Below are 17,109 nucleotides of genomic sequence, written 5' to 3' on the forward strand. Positions count from 1 at the left end.
GTGCCTTGACTGGCATGCTTGGTCGCCTGCACAGAGCAGCTGTCTTAACTGAAGGCGAATTGGACGTCCCCCCCGTAATGTTTGCAGGGGAGGGCTCCCAAGGATGCCTACGGTAACCCAGAGGCTGCGGGCATCTAGGGATGGCCAAGCGTCCCTTGCCAGAACTAAAGCAAACTGAAGCCCTTAGGCTCGCCGCTTGCAGCTAGCGCATGTAAATAATGTTTAATTATTAATTCCATTTTGTTTTATAGTAGCACAGATGCTTCTGGCGTATGCACCCCACAAATATTTTATTTCTAAAAAAATGTTTTAAATACATTTTTAAAAGACCTTTGGCATTGCTCTCATTTGTAAAAGGAGGGTTCTTCAGTATAATCTGACAGGAGAAGATGCACACGGAGTCAGGGGGAAGTCTGTACCTGTACCTTCAGTTTTAAAGATTTAGATAGCACAAGCTACGGTCTAAGCTTTCGTGGTAGGAGTGCGTAAGTTGTACCCTGCACGACTTGCAAGGGGTGTGAAATGTAAGAGTCGAAGTTGTGCTTTCCTTCCATGGCTAGTCAGAAGACAACACCACCTTTTCAGCCCTTCAACCTGCAAAAATGAAAAGGGAGGGCAGCAAGGGCCCAGTAAAATTCCAGAAGGTAGAACAGAAGCTCAGTCACTAAGAGTTAATGAGTTTCAAGCAGACCAGGACATCTGTTAAAGTTATTTACTACGTTTTGTCATTCTCTCCTGATGGAAATCAAGAATCTTAGATCTGGGTGCCAAATGCTTTTTCCTCCAGGCACTGGCTGGACCAGGAGTGGTATCCTTTGGGTGGCTGGAGGGTGCTTTTAAAAAATTGGAGAGGCGAATTAGGATCCTGCACTCTTGCTGGGCTTCCGTTAGTTCCGCCTAATGGTCCGAGGGGAGCATCAGCAGCCGCCTCTACCATCTGCCGTGGAAGAGACAGACAAGATGGGGGTGAACAGGGTTGTGGCGCCTTTCGGAGCCCTGCTTTGCTCTTCCAGCAGCAAGGGAGACTTCTCTTTCTTCACTTGAGACAGTGGAAGCAGCTGGCAGGAGACGAGACTCAGAGCAGCTCCTTCGGAATCAAAGTGGTAGAGCAGAGTGAAAGGACAGACAGACAGACAGACAGATGCCGAATCTGCCAAGTCAGGAGTTTGGGGAAGGGCGAGTCAAATGGCAAAAGCCACTGAATGACTTACTTGGAAAGCTTCTTTAAACACACGCGCGCCATTTTCTATCCGCACATCCAGAGAGGACCATCTTTAACCCGGCGGAATAATTTATTTGCCACGTTCCACGGGATTTCTTTTATCAGGCAAGCAGATTTTATTGTTAGGGTGAAGCAAGCTGAAGCACAAGACAAGAGCTCCCATACCACTACGGGTGCTGCCGCGAGACTCGTGAAGGCAGGCGTTTGCTAGATGCCACATCCGTAACGTTTTCTACGCAGTGCTCCAAGGACTTCTCAAGCTTGTTCAAACACAGGGAGTATTTTCTAAAAACACACTTAGCCTATAGTGACATGAATCCAGCAAACTTAACTTGGCCTTTCTGACCTGGTGCCCCTGGCTATGTTGGCCTACAACTCATCCTTTTCCCAGCCCACAAGATGGTCATTTAACACATTTGAAAGGCACCTGGGTGTTAGGGGAAATAAATCCCCCCCCCCGTTCCACTTCTCAAAGCAGCTCTGCCCCCTCGGATGCTGAAATACAGTGCCTTCACAATTAAATTGGCAATTATGGCAAAATAGAAGAAAAAAAGGGGGGGGGGAGAAATTCTGGATATGATCCTGCACACCAATCCTTGTTATCTAAGTACTGATTGTACTGAAGGAGAGACTGGGCTTTTGAAAAAGCAAACAGTGCCAGGGTAAATACTGTTAATATTTCCAGCATGCTTCACTAGGCCTGTTTGATAATGCATTACTTGCGCAATTCAATCTCAGTAATGCCCAGAACCTTCACATTGTGAGCTTTCACAGGCAGGAACCCATAAGGATGAATACTGTTGGCTGAACAATTAGAATAAATATCCCTCACCAAGTAGAACATGCTTCTGGATAAAGATCTCGAAAATGCCACTGGTGACCAACTTCCGGTCTGAGAACGTTACAGCAAAGAAACTCACAAGAAAAACACTGCAGCAACTATGAATATTGTAACTGCTTATTTAGAAACACCAGGTTGTTCTCTTTACTCTCTCCAGTCTTTTAAAACATGGTCTTGCAAGGGGTTCCTGGTTCTGTACCAAACAAGGGGCACTCCGGAAATGCCTTCCGGGAGAACAGCCCCATCAAGGAGCAGCAGGTGGGTATCTTCACGTTCCTGCCCAGTGAGAGAGTAAAGAACAGCTGCCTATGGATTGTGGCTGGTCCTTCTGCATGGCACGACTCAACTGCTCCGCTCATCCCAGCAGGAGAAGCACAGACACATGCTGGGGTCACAGAGAACTCAGACAAGGAGCTGTGAGTGGGCAATTTGCATCACTGGCACTTGATCAGCCGATTTGGCTGAACAGGGAGGGAAGCAAGAGTTTGTGAATGAGAATTTCACTGAAGAAACTAGGAAGGGACTCCCAAAGACCTTGTGGGAGGTCCTAACAGCTAGATTCATTGTAGGGCAGGGCTGTATCCTTATATTACAAGCTACAGATAACAGTGTGGACACTGCATGGTATGTTTCCCAGAGGAGATGAAATGTAGATTTCAAAAATATCATGGCCTCTTTGATAATTCAGGTGAAAGCCCTCAAGTGAAGAGAAACAGTTAAAGTTTGTTGGCTGGAGAAGGGCCCGAGTTCACAATCAGTAGAGAACACTACCATTTTCATTATACTTGCATCAAACACAGATATAAGCACCCAAATTCGAAGTGTTTCATTCACAGCCACACAAAGACAATTTGCCACAAGTCCTGTGGTTCTGAAACTCGGGGGGGGGGTGTGTCGGTCTGTACAGTTGGACCCATCACACCCAACACTAGTCTTCCGTGACTGTTGTCCCACAGAGGAAAGAGGCCCGGATGTCCTCAAAGAAACAACTGCACTTATTGATCTCCACAATGTAAAATCCAGCGGGGCGGAAAGAGCAACAGTCCCAGTGCTCGGATGGATGGGTGGGTGTGGGAACAATTCATGCCGGAGCTGAAGAGAAGGTCAAGCCTGCCGAGGTGCCTCGTTCCTCTCCTCCATGTCTGGAACGTCCCAAGGGAAGACGGCCCTCTTCGGGAGCCTAAAACTAATGCCACAGGCTGTTCTGGGGGGGCGACCTGGAGGGCTTGCTTAAAGGCGTCACCACCAATCCAGCACTGAGGTCCAGGCCTCGTCCTTCTTTCTCCTAGACGGAGACACAAGAACATTTCAGTTCTGTGGCATTTCTAAAGAAGGGACTGGCAGATCAAAAAGGAAAGCTACTCACAACCCTGGGCTTTTATTTTCTGCAGAGCTCTGGCCAAGGCATTCCACTGCCACCTAACACCTCCTGTGAAACCTCAGAACATTTAACAAAAGAAGGATTTTAGTGGTGGGCCACTGCTGAGGAGAAAACTGAAGGGGATCAGAGAGGATCCTAAGGGATCACTGGGCAAGCCCTGGTCCCTTGCACAGTCACCTGCTCTTTTTCTGAGACAAATGTGTCGTATCTCACTGCTAATCTCTATGACCCATGTCCTTCCCTGCCACTCTAATGGCTGACAAACCCTGGGAAGATACATGGCAGATACATGCTTATGCATACCCCACAATGATGCTTTCCCTGCCTTTGGGACTGATGCCAAATCTTGTGCGTCCCCCAGAAAGAATTACACATTAGAGCTCCCAAGTCTATTTGGAAGTAAATCCCTTGAATTGAAGTCATTGTATTTCCCTGCAAAGACGTACCGAGCACCTGGCTGCCTGTAAACCTGACCCAGGCCAACGTAACTAGATGGAGAGGACAGGCAATCGCAGGTATTTTGAAAAACTTCCATGCTCACCAGCCAGGCTTCCACAGCCAACTGGGGGCATAATATTACCTTCTCGTTTTAAAAATCTCCCACTAGTCTTGGGGAAAGTAGAGTCAGGGCGGGGTGGGGGGGGGACTGTAGTATTGCTAGGCATGATCTTTCCTTGATTATTTCTGGATGCAGCGAATCAGCTTTCTGAAACTGAGGCCTCTTGGCCATTTCAGGTCTTCCTAATCCAGACAAAAAATTATGAAGTCCAGCCTTACAATCCTCATTCATTTTAAATCTGCGTGTGTCCATTTTATCAATGGGACTGTGAAATATATACACACACCGGATTTGCACTGTGCACTAAGTCATAACGAGGTTTTGTTTGTTCTGGCTTATTTGTTGGGTGAAGGCAGGATTTGCAATATGCTGTGCATATTCAGCCAATGGCAATTAATTCTACAAACCACGGTCAAGCCATCTTTATCTTAATTGGAAGCTCCGGCTTCCATTTCTCTGAATAAAAGTTGCCTGAGTAACGGGCCCGGATCTTAAAAGAATGATGCAGGTGCTGAAAATATTATCAGATCAAAAGCATTCACAGTCAACCTGAGTCCTGATGGCCTGAGAACATTTTCATTGTCTAGGGAGCTTTGCCAGACTTTTCATGCTGGACTAGCTAAAATGGGTTGGGGACTCTGAGCTTCAGTACGTTCTCAGAAACTAGCAAGTGCCGCAGCCTGCTGTCTGAGCCAAGCCACCCCATGTTTTATTTGTTGGGGCGTAGTCCAGGTTCTGTGCTGGATGAACCCGAACGCAGCGTTATTTCCATGGAGGAAAAGTATCATGCGTACACCAGCCTGTGTGTGGCAGTCAGTCCTCGTTGAGTGACCACAATTGGGACTGGCAGCTCTGCTGTTAACTGAAGCGTTCGCTAAGTGGAAAATCACATGACCACAACTGTGCTTTCCTTTGCCCCCACTCCCCCACCCTTTGGAATGCTCGCCCTGGGGCTAGGATAATTAGCAAGAGGGGAATTAATGTTTGTGTTTACATTCATTGGAGAGAAGGGATTATAAAAGAAGAAGCAGGCACACCATGGGGAAAACACATCGAAAGCGATGCAGTGGTGCCAGCAGCCCCAAGTGCGCTATACGAACAGCCCGGTGTATTCCCCATGGTGTGCCTGCTTACTCTCTTGCAATCCCTTCCTCTCCAAACTCTCTGTTCCGGGGGGTGGGGTGGGGGACCAAGCGATTTCTGTAGGCAATCTCCCTTGAGTCTGACATGTTTCCCCCCCACCCCCGCCTTGCCAGAGCAAGGCACACAATGAGGGATACGCATCAAAAGCAATGCACTGGCAGCCTCGAGCGTGCTACGCAAACAGCCTGGTGTATTCCCCATGGTGTGCCTGCTTACTCTCTTGCAATCCCTTCCTCTCCAATCTCTCTGCTCTTCAAGTGGGCGGGGGGAGAAAAACAACAGCTCATGCACAGAACAACGCATACAGACTGTAATGGCTATCACGTGACTGAGGAATGCTGCGGAGGTTGTAAACACGGGCACTGGTTGTAAAGTTATTTTTTCGGCACTGTTGTAACTTTCAATGGTCACTGACCTAGGCAGTCGGTAAGCAAAGACTACCTGTACTTCCCTTGACTCAGATTGGGGTCCCACTTCTCCCTCCCCAAATGCAAAACAAGGAAGGAACTCCATAGTACAGCATGTGACGTTCATACGCAGGAGGGTCTGGCTTGATCTCTGACATTTCCAGTAAAAAGGGCTGGCAAAAAGCCTCTTCCCACAATCCTGGAGAACCACAGTTAGTGGGAAAAAATGTCCCCAGCTCAGAGGGACTAGCAAACTGATGTTCAGTGCTCATCCCCAGCCCAGTTTTGAAATACTTACAGCTCTATAATCCAGGAACATCTCTTTAAATGCCAGAAAGTCAGTAAATGTGAGCAGCATATCGAAAATGTCTCCGGCTATTTCATCCTTGTGCTGCCTGCAAGTGAGGGATTCGGATCTGTCATTAACGTGGAAATGTATTTGAGATTTTGAAGGATGTGAAGGAGAGGGATTACAAAATCTGTCACGGAGAAGTGAAGAGAAAAAACTACAGGTAGTCCTTGCTTAACAACTACAATTGGAACTGGCAATTCTGTTGCTAAGTGCCACGGTTGTTAAGCGAGATAACCTTATGGCGACTTGTGATTTCACTGCTAGCTTCTCCACTGACTCTGCTTGTCAGAAAATGGCCGCAAAGCACGCAAATGGTAATCACGTGACCTGGGGACGTGGTGATTGTCGTAAGTACGAGGACTGGTTATAAAGTTACTTTTTCAGCACCACCGTAACTTTGAACAGTTGCTAAACAGGACAGTTGTTAAGCAACGACTACCTGTAATCCTGCACATAAAAGTGATTGTGCAGAAAACGACAGGGTTACTTAGAATATTTCCAACAGTCCCTGAAGAACTAGATAAATCGACACAATAAGAAAAAAGGCCACACCCACAAAAAAGAAAAATTAAGGCAGACAGAAGGAATTTCATAAATCAAAATTAAAATGCTGACATTAGCTTTGGTCTAATCTAAAAAGGAACAACAAACAACCATAAGCAAGAGGAATGGCTGCCAATTTTCTTTACATTTCTCTTTCTCCAAGGGAGGGCAGGAATCTTAATGTAATACCAAGTCCATAGGCAAATTGCCTAATTTGAAATCTCAACACAAAATGGAATTCCTGCTTACGGATTCTGGCACAAATTGTTCTATCGTTGCTGCATTCAGTGCCAAGTAATCCTGAGTTGTGAATAAGAAATTACTGCTTTTGTTGATCCCTTAATGCAGCTCTGCTCATGTGAGACTCTCTGACGCTCTGGCACGGAGATGGACTTACTTGTGCAGGCCAACCCTAAGTCCGTACGGTCACCAACCCCTTACTTAAAGGGAAGGATTGGGCAACTATCCTGCCGCCAGACGCCACCCTTTTAGGGTCTGGAGAGTGTCTTAAGAGATGAATTGCGTGCCTTTAGCCCCTGCAAATTCTCCCCACCCGCAGGCTCGCAGCTTCTTCTCTCCAAAAGCCTCTACCATTATTTTGCTATTAGATCTGGAAGGTAACTACAGTATGAAGTTCTAGGGGAAAAAAAGACAAGAGATTCTAATAATCCATTTGTCTGTCCATGTGTCTGTAATGGATGGCCAGAGCTTGCCCTGCTATTATTTTACTGGGCACCCACATGGGGGAAAAAATGTATACGTGGTGGTGCCCCTCAAAGACACTCCTGAGGCCATGTGCCATTAAGCCCAATGCCAGCAATCCCGCCGGTAGGAGATTCAAAAGGGGAGAGGAAGAGCTACACAGGAAGAAAGCTCTCCCAGCATCACAGCACCCCTCTCATGGTCTCAAGGCAACTTCGAACAGAGAAAAACAACCAGCCAGAAACACCAAGACCGGACAGAAACCCAACTTACTGTAAAGACAAGGTGAAGGCAGACATGCTGAAACCAGGAATCCTGTCCAGGAGTTTTTCTTCAATGTATTTTTCAACTAAGCAGATCTAAAATGAGAAATGCTGCATTTATTTATTTACTTCCTGTGTTTATGTGCTGTTCCAGCTGTGAGGGGCAGGCATACCTGACATCTGTCAACCAGGCTAGAAGAACAACAAGTAAAACAACAGACACTATAGAAACGGTGCCTACATTTGCACTCTGGTGAACATAAATGACGTTAAACAAGCAGCCACCACGAGGGGGGACGTGATGCCATCTCAGCCGCTAAACCCGCTGGGAGAGCTGTGTTTTTGTGGCTTTCCCAGTTCCATTGGGACTGGGGCCATCTGAATCTCGGGGGACGCTGCTCCTCAGAAGGGAGCACTGACCGAGACCGCTCACCTCTGTGATCCCTGTGGGTGGCATTCCCCGGCAGAAAGAACACAGGGATCCTACTGGGTGGGCAGATTCAACTGGGAATAGCTGGCCCCAAAGATACCAGATCCTTAGCCATACAGGACCTTACAATGACTATCAGCACCTTGAATCGCACTCAGAAGACAAACCCAGCTTGGTCTAGTGGTGAAGGCACCAGGCAAGAAACCAGGAGACTGAGTTCTAGTCCCACAAGCCGGCTGGGCGACCTTAGGCCAGCCCCTCTCTCTCAGCCCAGCCCACCTCACAAGGTTGTTGTGGGGAAAATAGGTGGAGAAAGTAGTATTATATTTTATTGTTGTAAGCCGCCCAGAGTCACTGGTTGAGATGGGTGGCTATAGAAATTGAACGAACGAACAAATAAATAAATAAATAAGGTATGTTTGCCGCCGTGAGTTATTTATAAAAATAATAAAGTCGGATGTAATATCTAAAACAAAACAAAATTGGGGGCCAGCAGCGCTCTCGAAGTAGTGATGTCATTTGGGCGACCAAGGTGCACCTGTGACTACCTGAGCTGCAGCGTTGCAACTGTTTCTATCCGAAAAAGACGGAAGGGAAATCCCACCTCTTGGGAGTCCCAGTGCTTGGGGTAAGGTGAGCGTATCTTAGGGTGGAGTGGGGAAGAGAGACATCACGAGCGCCGTGAAGCACAAGCAGCCAATTCTGTAATTTGCGTAATCTGTAGAAAAACAGCAGGACACTGCTGACATCGTCGGAGTTTCTATTGGGTATCTACGTATTATCGGCCTCCTTCAACTGCTGGGCCAGCTGGGAATTCTGAGATGAGTCCCAAATCATTCTGAGGATAACAAGCTGGGCCATCTCTACTGCATGAGGCTGATACACAGCAGGACGTTCCTGGCAATTCCTCAGTTTACCAACCAAAATATTTGCATCTGAGTTTCCACCTGACCCTAAGAAAGTGACCGGCCTGAAAGGTTTGAAACAGACTCTGTAAACACAACGAGGTGAGGAACCAGACTTCAGGACACAACTAAAGAAATGACGGGTTACCGTTCAGCAGCTGAAGATGACCCAGGGATAATTCAGACTGCCTGCTTCTGATTCAGCTGCACCTTTAATGGGTCTGTGGCAAAAACAAACCCTCTGCCTGCTTAATTTGCTATGAAAGGTACAGTTATCTGTGTTACCTGATTAGGCTGCAATGTTGGAGGTGCTTTCATTTTCAAGGACTCAGCAGTTAAGAAACATGCAATTTGTAAAAAGCATGAGTAGATGTACAAAGTGCCAAAGGAATGGAAAGTAGGTTATGCAACACAAAATTAAAGTTAAGTTCCTTCAAGTCCAGCTCAGCTCCTTGATACCTAACCACAATCTATGTTTTATTTTCATTTCATTTCATTTCATTTATTAAATTTACCCACCACCCAATCTCGTGCAATGACGACTCTGGGCAGTTTACAATAAATAAAAGAATAAAAATTCATTATACAATATAAATATGAATACATATAAAATGTAAAATATAAAATATGAAGTCCAAGATGGTCTTAATGGAATTTACCAGGGCCGCATCATGGCTGGTTGGGGAATTCTGGGAGCTGAAGTCCACCCATCTGAAAGCTGCCAAGATTGAGAAACACTGATACAGACTGTCCTCTTGGCAGTAGTCTGAAAGTCTGGTTTGCCACTGACTTTTCCCAGGATGTTGTTTCAATTTCCTGGGCAAGTCCACAGTCCTGGGATCTCCTGGCAGTCTCCCAAACAAGTACCACCCACGTGCAACCTTGCTTAGCTTTTCTGAGATAAGACCAGCTAGATGCTGCTGCCTCACCAGGCGTGTGAAATGAACAGTAAAGCGAATGTGTATCTGGCAGAAGATAAAAAGAATCTTACCTTGCTGTGCAGGGAGAAACATTTCTGCAGGTTAGAAACCCTAAGCATTTGGTCAATAGGATTTGAGATTGGCCACGCGTGACTTTTTCATAAAACGAACTATTCCTCCATATTTAGCATTGTAAATTACTTGTATCTCCTGCCTGGGAAGACGTTGCCAAAGCACCATGAACTGGAGATGAAATAAACGGCAAGACAGGTCGACCCGCCTTATTAGTTCATAGTGCTCTGACAACACTGTGGTGTGTTTTTAAAATTGTACTTGCAAAAGTGCATCTTACAATTCTTGGTGTGAATTTCGGAGCCCTTGAAGAAACGATGGCATATCTGAAATGCACTGGGCTAATTAAACAAGATGCAGAGGAGGTACTCAGAAGGAAGTTCCTTCACGCTGGCTTGCGTTGTTCACCGGCGTTCGGCTGCGCAATCTCTGGCGTTGGCGTTGGCGTTGCAAGCACTGGCCATGCTGGGTGAAGTGACCGGGCAGGTGATGTGGCCGCTCCTGCCTATCCACTGCGGAGCTGCCCGGATGCTCTACAAAGCCGTAAGTTCCTCTGCCTATGAGTGAAGCCAGAAGACCCTGCGCGTTCTTGCCCAGCTCAAACTTTTGGCATCGTTATAAACAAGCTAACTGGTAATTCGGCCTCTGCCTGTGCTAGAAAAGAAAACCTCACCTGCATGGACAAGGAAGACCGTCACCGAGACACACACTTACGTATTCATTAAAGATAGGCGTGTAGACTAGTTTATTCTCCTCCGTGTCATCAAACTCTTGGTAGTATTTATCCATGAAGTTCCTTTGTATTAGCTGGAAGTCATCATCTGAAATCACAAAACAGCTGCATTCAGTGTGGCTATTTAAATGCAAAACAGGAGCCCCATTCATGGGCCCGCTACGCTCAGCTTGAAATCCGGCGCGTTGTGCTCTGGGTCAGCCATGGCAACAGCACAGCTGCAGCTTGCAGGGGCACCATCTATGTAAATGTCACTTGCATTTCTTGCTAGCTAGAAAAGCCTCTTGCAGGGCCAGAAGTTCTTAGAAGCAAGGCTGCGTTTCCTAAAAGGCTTTTGGAAGTTTTATTGGAGAAACGGGATTGGATAAGGAAAGGGCACAACGGCTATTCCCCGGAGGGTAAGACAGGCGTACAACAGTGTTCCCTTCATCATGATGGCGGTTTATGCAGGAAAGGCAAATTTCTAGAGCAAATGGGCATTAAGCAGATTGTCTGATCATTCCAAATGCTCGCCCAAAAATCTATCACAGGACCCCATCAAGTTCTCATGGAACCCCAGAGTTCTATGGCACGTGGTTGGAAACCACTGTTCCAGATAATTTATGCAATTACAAGACAACACAGATCAAATCTGTCTAGCAGACATATTAAAAATAGCAACACTAAAGACATTCGATATAAAATCTTCAATGAACTTTGAAATAATAGGTTTAACTAGCAATAGTCATGGTTCTGCTTCAAGTGTCTTCCTCAGATGAAGATGAGGGCCAGAAGAAGACATCTCTGTGGGCATCCTCTCATCATTCTGGCAAAACTGATGGATTCAGAGGATGCCTCTGATCCCAGGGGCAGAAGTACTGTGGTACTTTTAGACCTTAGGTCCCATACCCCACCCAGCGGGCTATGGCCTAGACCCAGAAGCCTCCCTCCTCCTGTCCTCAAGAACACGCTTAGCTGAGGGTAGAAGATCCCAGAGAGGGGCACAGAAGTGCTCAGTTGCCCTCAGAAACTTGAACTGGACTACTCAAGAGCAAGCTTCTGAGAGAAGCCAGGTCTAATCAGAGCTGGTCATGCTCAGATGAGGGCAGGGTTTCTAAGTATGTAGGAAACAGCCTGGCTTGGCATATCCGCTGCAGCAACATCACTCAAGCATGATAATGCCTTGGTACAAAGAACTCACTGATGTTTGACTTGGCTACCTCCTCCTCCTCCTCCTCCTTGTTGTTCTCCTGGTGAACTGGACTTGGACCACATCCATGACTGTGAGATTAGGTGAATATATTTTTTATGACTATTAGTCAGATACAACCTGTTGCTTGCGAGGCTGGAGTACTGATGAAGGCCTTTTTGGGGCAGTATTAAACATTAAAGCAGAACTCACCCATTACAATATCTTCCAAATATCCTACAATAGCATCAAATTCAGCATCAGAAGGTGATGAGCTGAAATAAGAGATGGGCAATTTAGGTTTAAGTAACCAGGGAAAGTGAAATGCACATTGTGTAAAACTAGCCTAGACTGATTTTATTAAGTATTACATCAATTAATGCAGGGTTCTATTATCAGCAGCAGGATCAGCAAGAGAAAAAAAGGCACTATTCTGGCTTTTAATACTGAAATCAGCATTAATTTGAATCTAGATATTTCTCCCCCAAGGGGAGTATCAAAGTAACATAGGTAGTAAGAAATTAGTATTTATTCACTGATTATAACTGATGGGAACAGTTCCACCAGCAAAACCAGTAATATGGCATAAGCCTTTCAGATGTAGTGCACTTAGGATCTAGCCTACAAATGCCTTTGCCACAATGAATACGGTGGCTGTTAAGCCATCATGACTAACTTGCAGAACCACCACTTCAGATGTTGCTCTTATCTCGATTACACTTAAACTGGGCACAGAAGTATCACAAACCCATTGAATCCATCACATTTCATAGCTTTTGAATCACACTGCAGTTGGGACCCACAGATTCACGTATTCACCCCTGCCAAGGATGTGGAAAAGACGGGCTCTAACAGAAGGGTGCAAATAGTTTCATGAGCAAAACATTCTGACCTTGGAAGGCACCAGGTCGAAGTTGGAACTTTCCGATCATGAAATGCGCCCCTCCAGACTCTAATCCATAAACCCTCCTCCCACATTAAACCTTTCCTCTGCACCATGTTTATTGTTGCAAGAGTTAATGCCTTTCTGCATGCTTAAGGAATTAGAAGGAAGTTGCTTTTCACCAGTTAAGTCAAGGTGGCCAACCCCGAGCACCCCATTTGTGGCCCCTGGCCTCCTGAGTCACTGCCACTGAAATGCAACATGGCCCAGCAGCAGCATTTTTATGTTCTTCCTGAGATTCAGAGTAGGAACGGGAGCAGAGGCCTCTAGGCCCACCATTCTGAGGTCTTTAATTTTTTTTTAATTGGTGGGACCTGTTCCCATCTGTATCCCCAGCCCAGTGGCTTGAGATTGATCCCCCAAAGGGCAGTTTCGGGCTCCCGGAGGTGCCACCTTCCCTTTCACACCCTTAGCTACACAAAGAAAGAAACAGAATTTCCATCCCGCCCCCCTGGGGCTCTACAGAAGGTCACAAGGCCGAGTCACTACTCCCAACCCCTCGAATTTGTTGGCTTCCTTACATCTCCAGTGAAACTGCATGCCCTGTAGAAGTAGAGATAGACTTACATGGATACACCAAGGTTTTCTTCTTCTAAAGTCTCCATTGCTGCTTTGTTACCTGTGTTTATGAAGGAAACTTTTTAGTACGTTGACTGACTCTCACGTCCCGGCCACCCCCAAAATGAATGCCCTCCATACGAGGGGCCTTCAACTGCCAGGGTTTGGGTTTTCTGCAATAGCCGGTCGGGGATGCCCGTTCTGACAGAAAACAGCTTGCCATTCTCTCATCAGGAAGCTTTTCATCTTAACTGTTCATCATGGAGGATTCTTAATAGCCAATAGTGAGGGGAGCACACCATTCAAAGGCATTGATCAAAGAACGGCACGGAACTAAAAGAAATGCCTTTGATGATCCCAAGAAAATGTCTACGGTTGCCCCATCTTAAGTTATTAACTCTGGGCAGCTAACAATCAGTACAGAAGAGGAAAACAATTTGAGAAAACCCCTATAAACCAAACCAAAAAACACAATTAAAATATAGTCCTTCAGAAGAGGGAACAGGATTCAAGATTTATGCAGCAAGTTGCACCAAGCCCGTAGATCAGCCTTTCTCACCCTTTTGACCCTGGTGGAACCCTTGAAATATTTTTCAGGCCTCGGGGAACCCCTGCCCATCCAGGTTATAAAATTATCATATTCGTTTCATGGGTAGGCCTGTAGATATGCATTAACAGTGTTCTTAAACTAAAAATAAAGAATGGAACTTATCTCTTTAATGTGAAGTTGCCTGAATTTGAAATGATTTTTTAAACAAATCGTGATCTCCCAGGGAGCCCCTAGTGGCCTCTCGCGGAACCCGAGGGTGCCACGGGACCCTGGCGGAGAAACCCTGCTGTAGACCCTCAATGATTCCATACATACAAGACTTGGGTGTACATAACGTAGCTGTCATTATCACCTCCCATGAGTTCACAGAGTGAACCCCTGCTTACTGCACTCACTTAATAAAATGGAATCCAAACCTCACTAACTTTATTTAAGAGGGTGCAGCATGCAGGGTAGTAAGACATTTTCCTTCCAAAGAGATCTTCTAGAAACAGAACAGCGTTCAAGATTTAAATAAAACATTAGGAACAAAAAATAGTGCTGCTGCAAATATCCATAAAGCGCATCTATTTAGGACAGTACAAATAGGAGGCCAGTGGATAAAATAGAGGCTGATACAATGGTATGTGATTCTCCCTTACAGCCAACAGTTTAAAAGTGTTTGGCAGGAAATCCATGACAATCAAAACCCATCGTTTGTATAATTCACACTAGCGGTTGGCTGCTGTGTGAACCAAGGATACCGTTGTGCTATAGCAGTGTTTCTTAACCTTGGCAACTTGAAGATGTGTGGACTTCAACTCCCAGAATTCCCCAGCCAGCTTCGCTGATCTTACTTAATATATTTTCCCCCTTGTTATAAATCTTGATACATTATATCAGGGTTTCTTAACCTTAGCAACTTTAAGGCAAGTGGACTTCAACTCCCAGAATTCCCCAACCAGCATGGCTGGCTGGGGAATTCTGGGAGTTAGAAGTCCACACAACTTCAACTTGCCAAGGTTGAGAAACACTGTGCTAGAGAGTTACTTCATTGTACTTACCCGAAGGATCTCTTGCCATTTTCCTTTAAAATAGCTTCCCACAATCTGGAGCCCTCCGGGTGAGTTGGGATAGAACTGCCATGCCTGCCCCAGCCAGCACAGCCAATGGGGGTGGGGGAGCTGTGGGCCAATACATTCAGATGGCACTAGAGGAGGGAGGAAGCTGATATAAAATCAATGAGAAATTCACGGAAATCTAGCCACTGCTAGCCAGCAAAGCGGGACCTTAAGTAGGACGATGGCCAGACCTGGGTGACCAAACCCCAGATGACCCCTGCAAGGAAGTCCCCTGCTGCTGTCCAGCAATCGTCCCTATATACGCAGCTCAGATTGGGTCCTCTCACCTTAATCTTTCAGGATGTTCATTCTGCTCCTTTAGAAACCAGAGGTGAATGAGGGGGTGCCACTAGGCTGAGCGCCCCACAGGGCCGCTTCCCAGGGGAGCATGGGGAATTCTGGGAAATGAAGTCCACCCATTTGGAGGGCACCCAGAGTGACCAACAGGAGTCCTGTATCCCCATTTATGCTATTCGTGGGCCTTCTATCGGCAGAGGAGGAGAGGCATAAAACACATGTCAGAAAAGGCATTCACTGTAAAGCCCAACCCAGAGTCCTTCAGGCTTAGGGCAGTTTTGAAATGCTGCTAAATTAAATTAAGTTAAAGTTAGTTAAATCAGCCAGTCTTTTGGGCCTGGGGAGGCTTTGAAATGCTGCTAAATAAAAAAATAAAAATATACAAATTCAATAAGCAAGTTCTTCGGGCCTCGGGCAGCTTTGAAATGCTGCTAAGTAAATAAATTGAAATAACTCGAATAGGTTAGTGGTCCAGGCCTGGGGCAGCTTCGAAATGCCGCTACGTGATTAAATAAATATAAATTAAGCTAAATTAGTCCTTCGGGGCTGGGGCGGCTTCGAAATGCCGCTAAATAAACTGAAGTCAGCGGAACAAACGGAAGGGCAGCATTCAGGCCGCGCAGACACTTGAAACCGAATTCGCTGAAAAGCCAGGCTGCTCCCGGGGCAAAGGGGGGCGTTGGTGGAACAGGCATGCCGTCAATCGTCGCTGGGGGGCTCCAGCGGTTCTTCCATCGAAGGACGCCCCTCCTGAAGCGGGGGATGGAGCCTCCCGCTTCAAGCACAGTCCACCTTGGCCATGGTGGGCAGGACGGCCAGGGTTCCCCCCCCCTCCAGCCGCGACAGGCGGCCCAGGAGGCCCTCTCCCCGCTTCCCCGCGCCGCGCCGCGCCGCTCACCGGGCTCAAAGCAGAAGCGAAGGCCGCAGCTTCCCCATCGAGTCCGTTAAAAGGGCCGCTGCTTCCCCCTCCCGTTGCCCGGGAAACGGCCACTTCCGGTAACGCAGTCTTCAGCAGAGAGCCAATCGGGAGGATGGGAGGGGGCGGGGCTGCTCTGTTCTCCGCGCATGAACCAATCAGAGACGGGGAGGGCGGGGCTTCTCGCCAGGCAAACACGTGGCGGTTGGAGTGGGCCGGGCGCTGGTTGACTGCAAGGGGAAGGGTGTGTCGTATGTACGTACGTACGTACGTACGTGTGTGTGTACAAGGGGAAAGGCGTGTGCATATGTATATCTGCGACAGTGGTTTTTGTAAGACACGAGTTGGGCCGTTTGGTGCGCCCCAGATGGGTTGTAACTCCCTGAAGCCCCGGGTCAGTGAGAATGTCCTTTGTAAGTCAGCCCAGCCTCTGTAAGGCACAGGACTACAACTCCCCTAATCCCTAGCGGGCATCGCCAATTGTCAGGGATTAGGGAGAGTCCCAAGAGAAGAGCGCACCTGGAGCTCAGGGTTGAGCTGTGGAATGCTGGGCGCTCTCTGAGCTCGGTGGGCTTGCCGAGGCTTCGTTACCCAACTCGGGAACAGCATCCACAGCAGCGCGCTGATGATGTTCCCTACTTGGGTAATGGAACTTCTGCGAGTCACCAAGGCCAGAGAGCACCAAGAGCTATGGATGCTCTCTGAGAAGTATGTCATTTGCTTGGATGGAGGCAATCCCTGGCACTTTTTTATTTCCGTAGCACCAGAACATGAAGCATCTATTTTCAGAAATTTTAACTTTTAAATTCTACCAAGTTTTGGAGTGCCAGGTTCCATCAACACATGCCATGCTAGTAACAGGCAAGAGGCAAAAATCGGCTCTCTCTATAATCTTAAGTGAAATGTTTCCATGACCTTTTAATAAACCTTTAAAAGTATCATTCATACTTAGCATGATGTGTAAATATTTACACATTTACTTTGGGTCCACTGCATGCTAATGAAATGCATCAGCATCTTGGGATAGGCCATCCCATTATTACAGCCTGAATCCAACGTAAAGAAACAAATCAAGTTGTCTCCTGGGCGGCTACTGGCAGCACA

General features: G+C 46.9%; 1 protein-coding gene across 1 annotated transcript; it reads right to left on the reverse strand.

Annotated features, from left to right (window-relative positions):
- Positions 1 to 1,314: 1,314 nt before the first annotated feature.
- On the reverse strand, positions 1,315 to 16,061 carry ARL2BP (ADP ribosylation factor like GTPase 2 binding protein). Its single transcript, XM_063312736.1, has 8 exons — positions 15,988 to 16,061; positions 14,736 to 14,881; positions 13,152 to 13,203; positions 11,855 to 11,916; positions 10,455 to 10,561; positions 7,424 to 7,509; positions 5,852 to 5,948; positions 1,315 to 3,348 (listed from the first exon to the last, which is right to left on the reverse strand). Exons 2-8 carry the CDS (start codon positions 14,752 to 14,754, stop codon positions 3,250 to 3,252), a joined length of 522 nt encoding a protein of 173 aa, XP_063168806.1. The 5' UTR covers positions 14,755 to 14,881; positions 15,988 to 16,061; the 3' UTR covers positions 1,315 to 3,249.
- Positions 16,062 to 17,109: the final 1,048 nt, after the last annotated feature.

Source organism: Candoia aspera, chromosome 11 (assembly GCF_035149785.1).
Source record: "Candoia aspera isolate rCanAsp1 chromosome 11, rCanAsp1.hap2, whole genome shotgun sequence".
NCBI lineage: Eukaryota > Metazoa > Chordata > Lepidosauria > Squamata > Boidae > Candoia > Candoia aspera.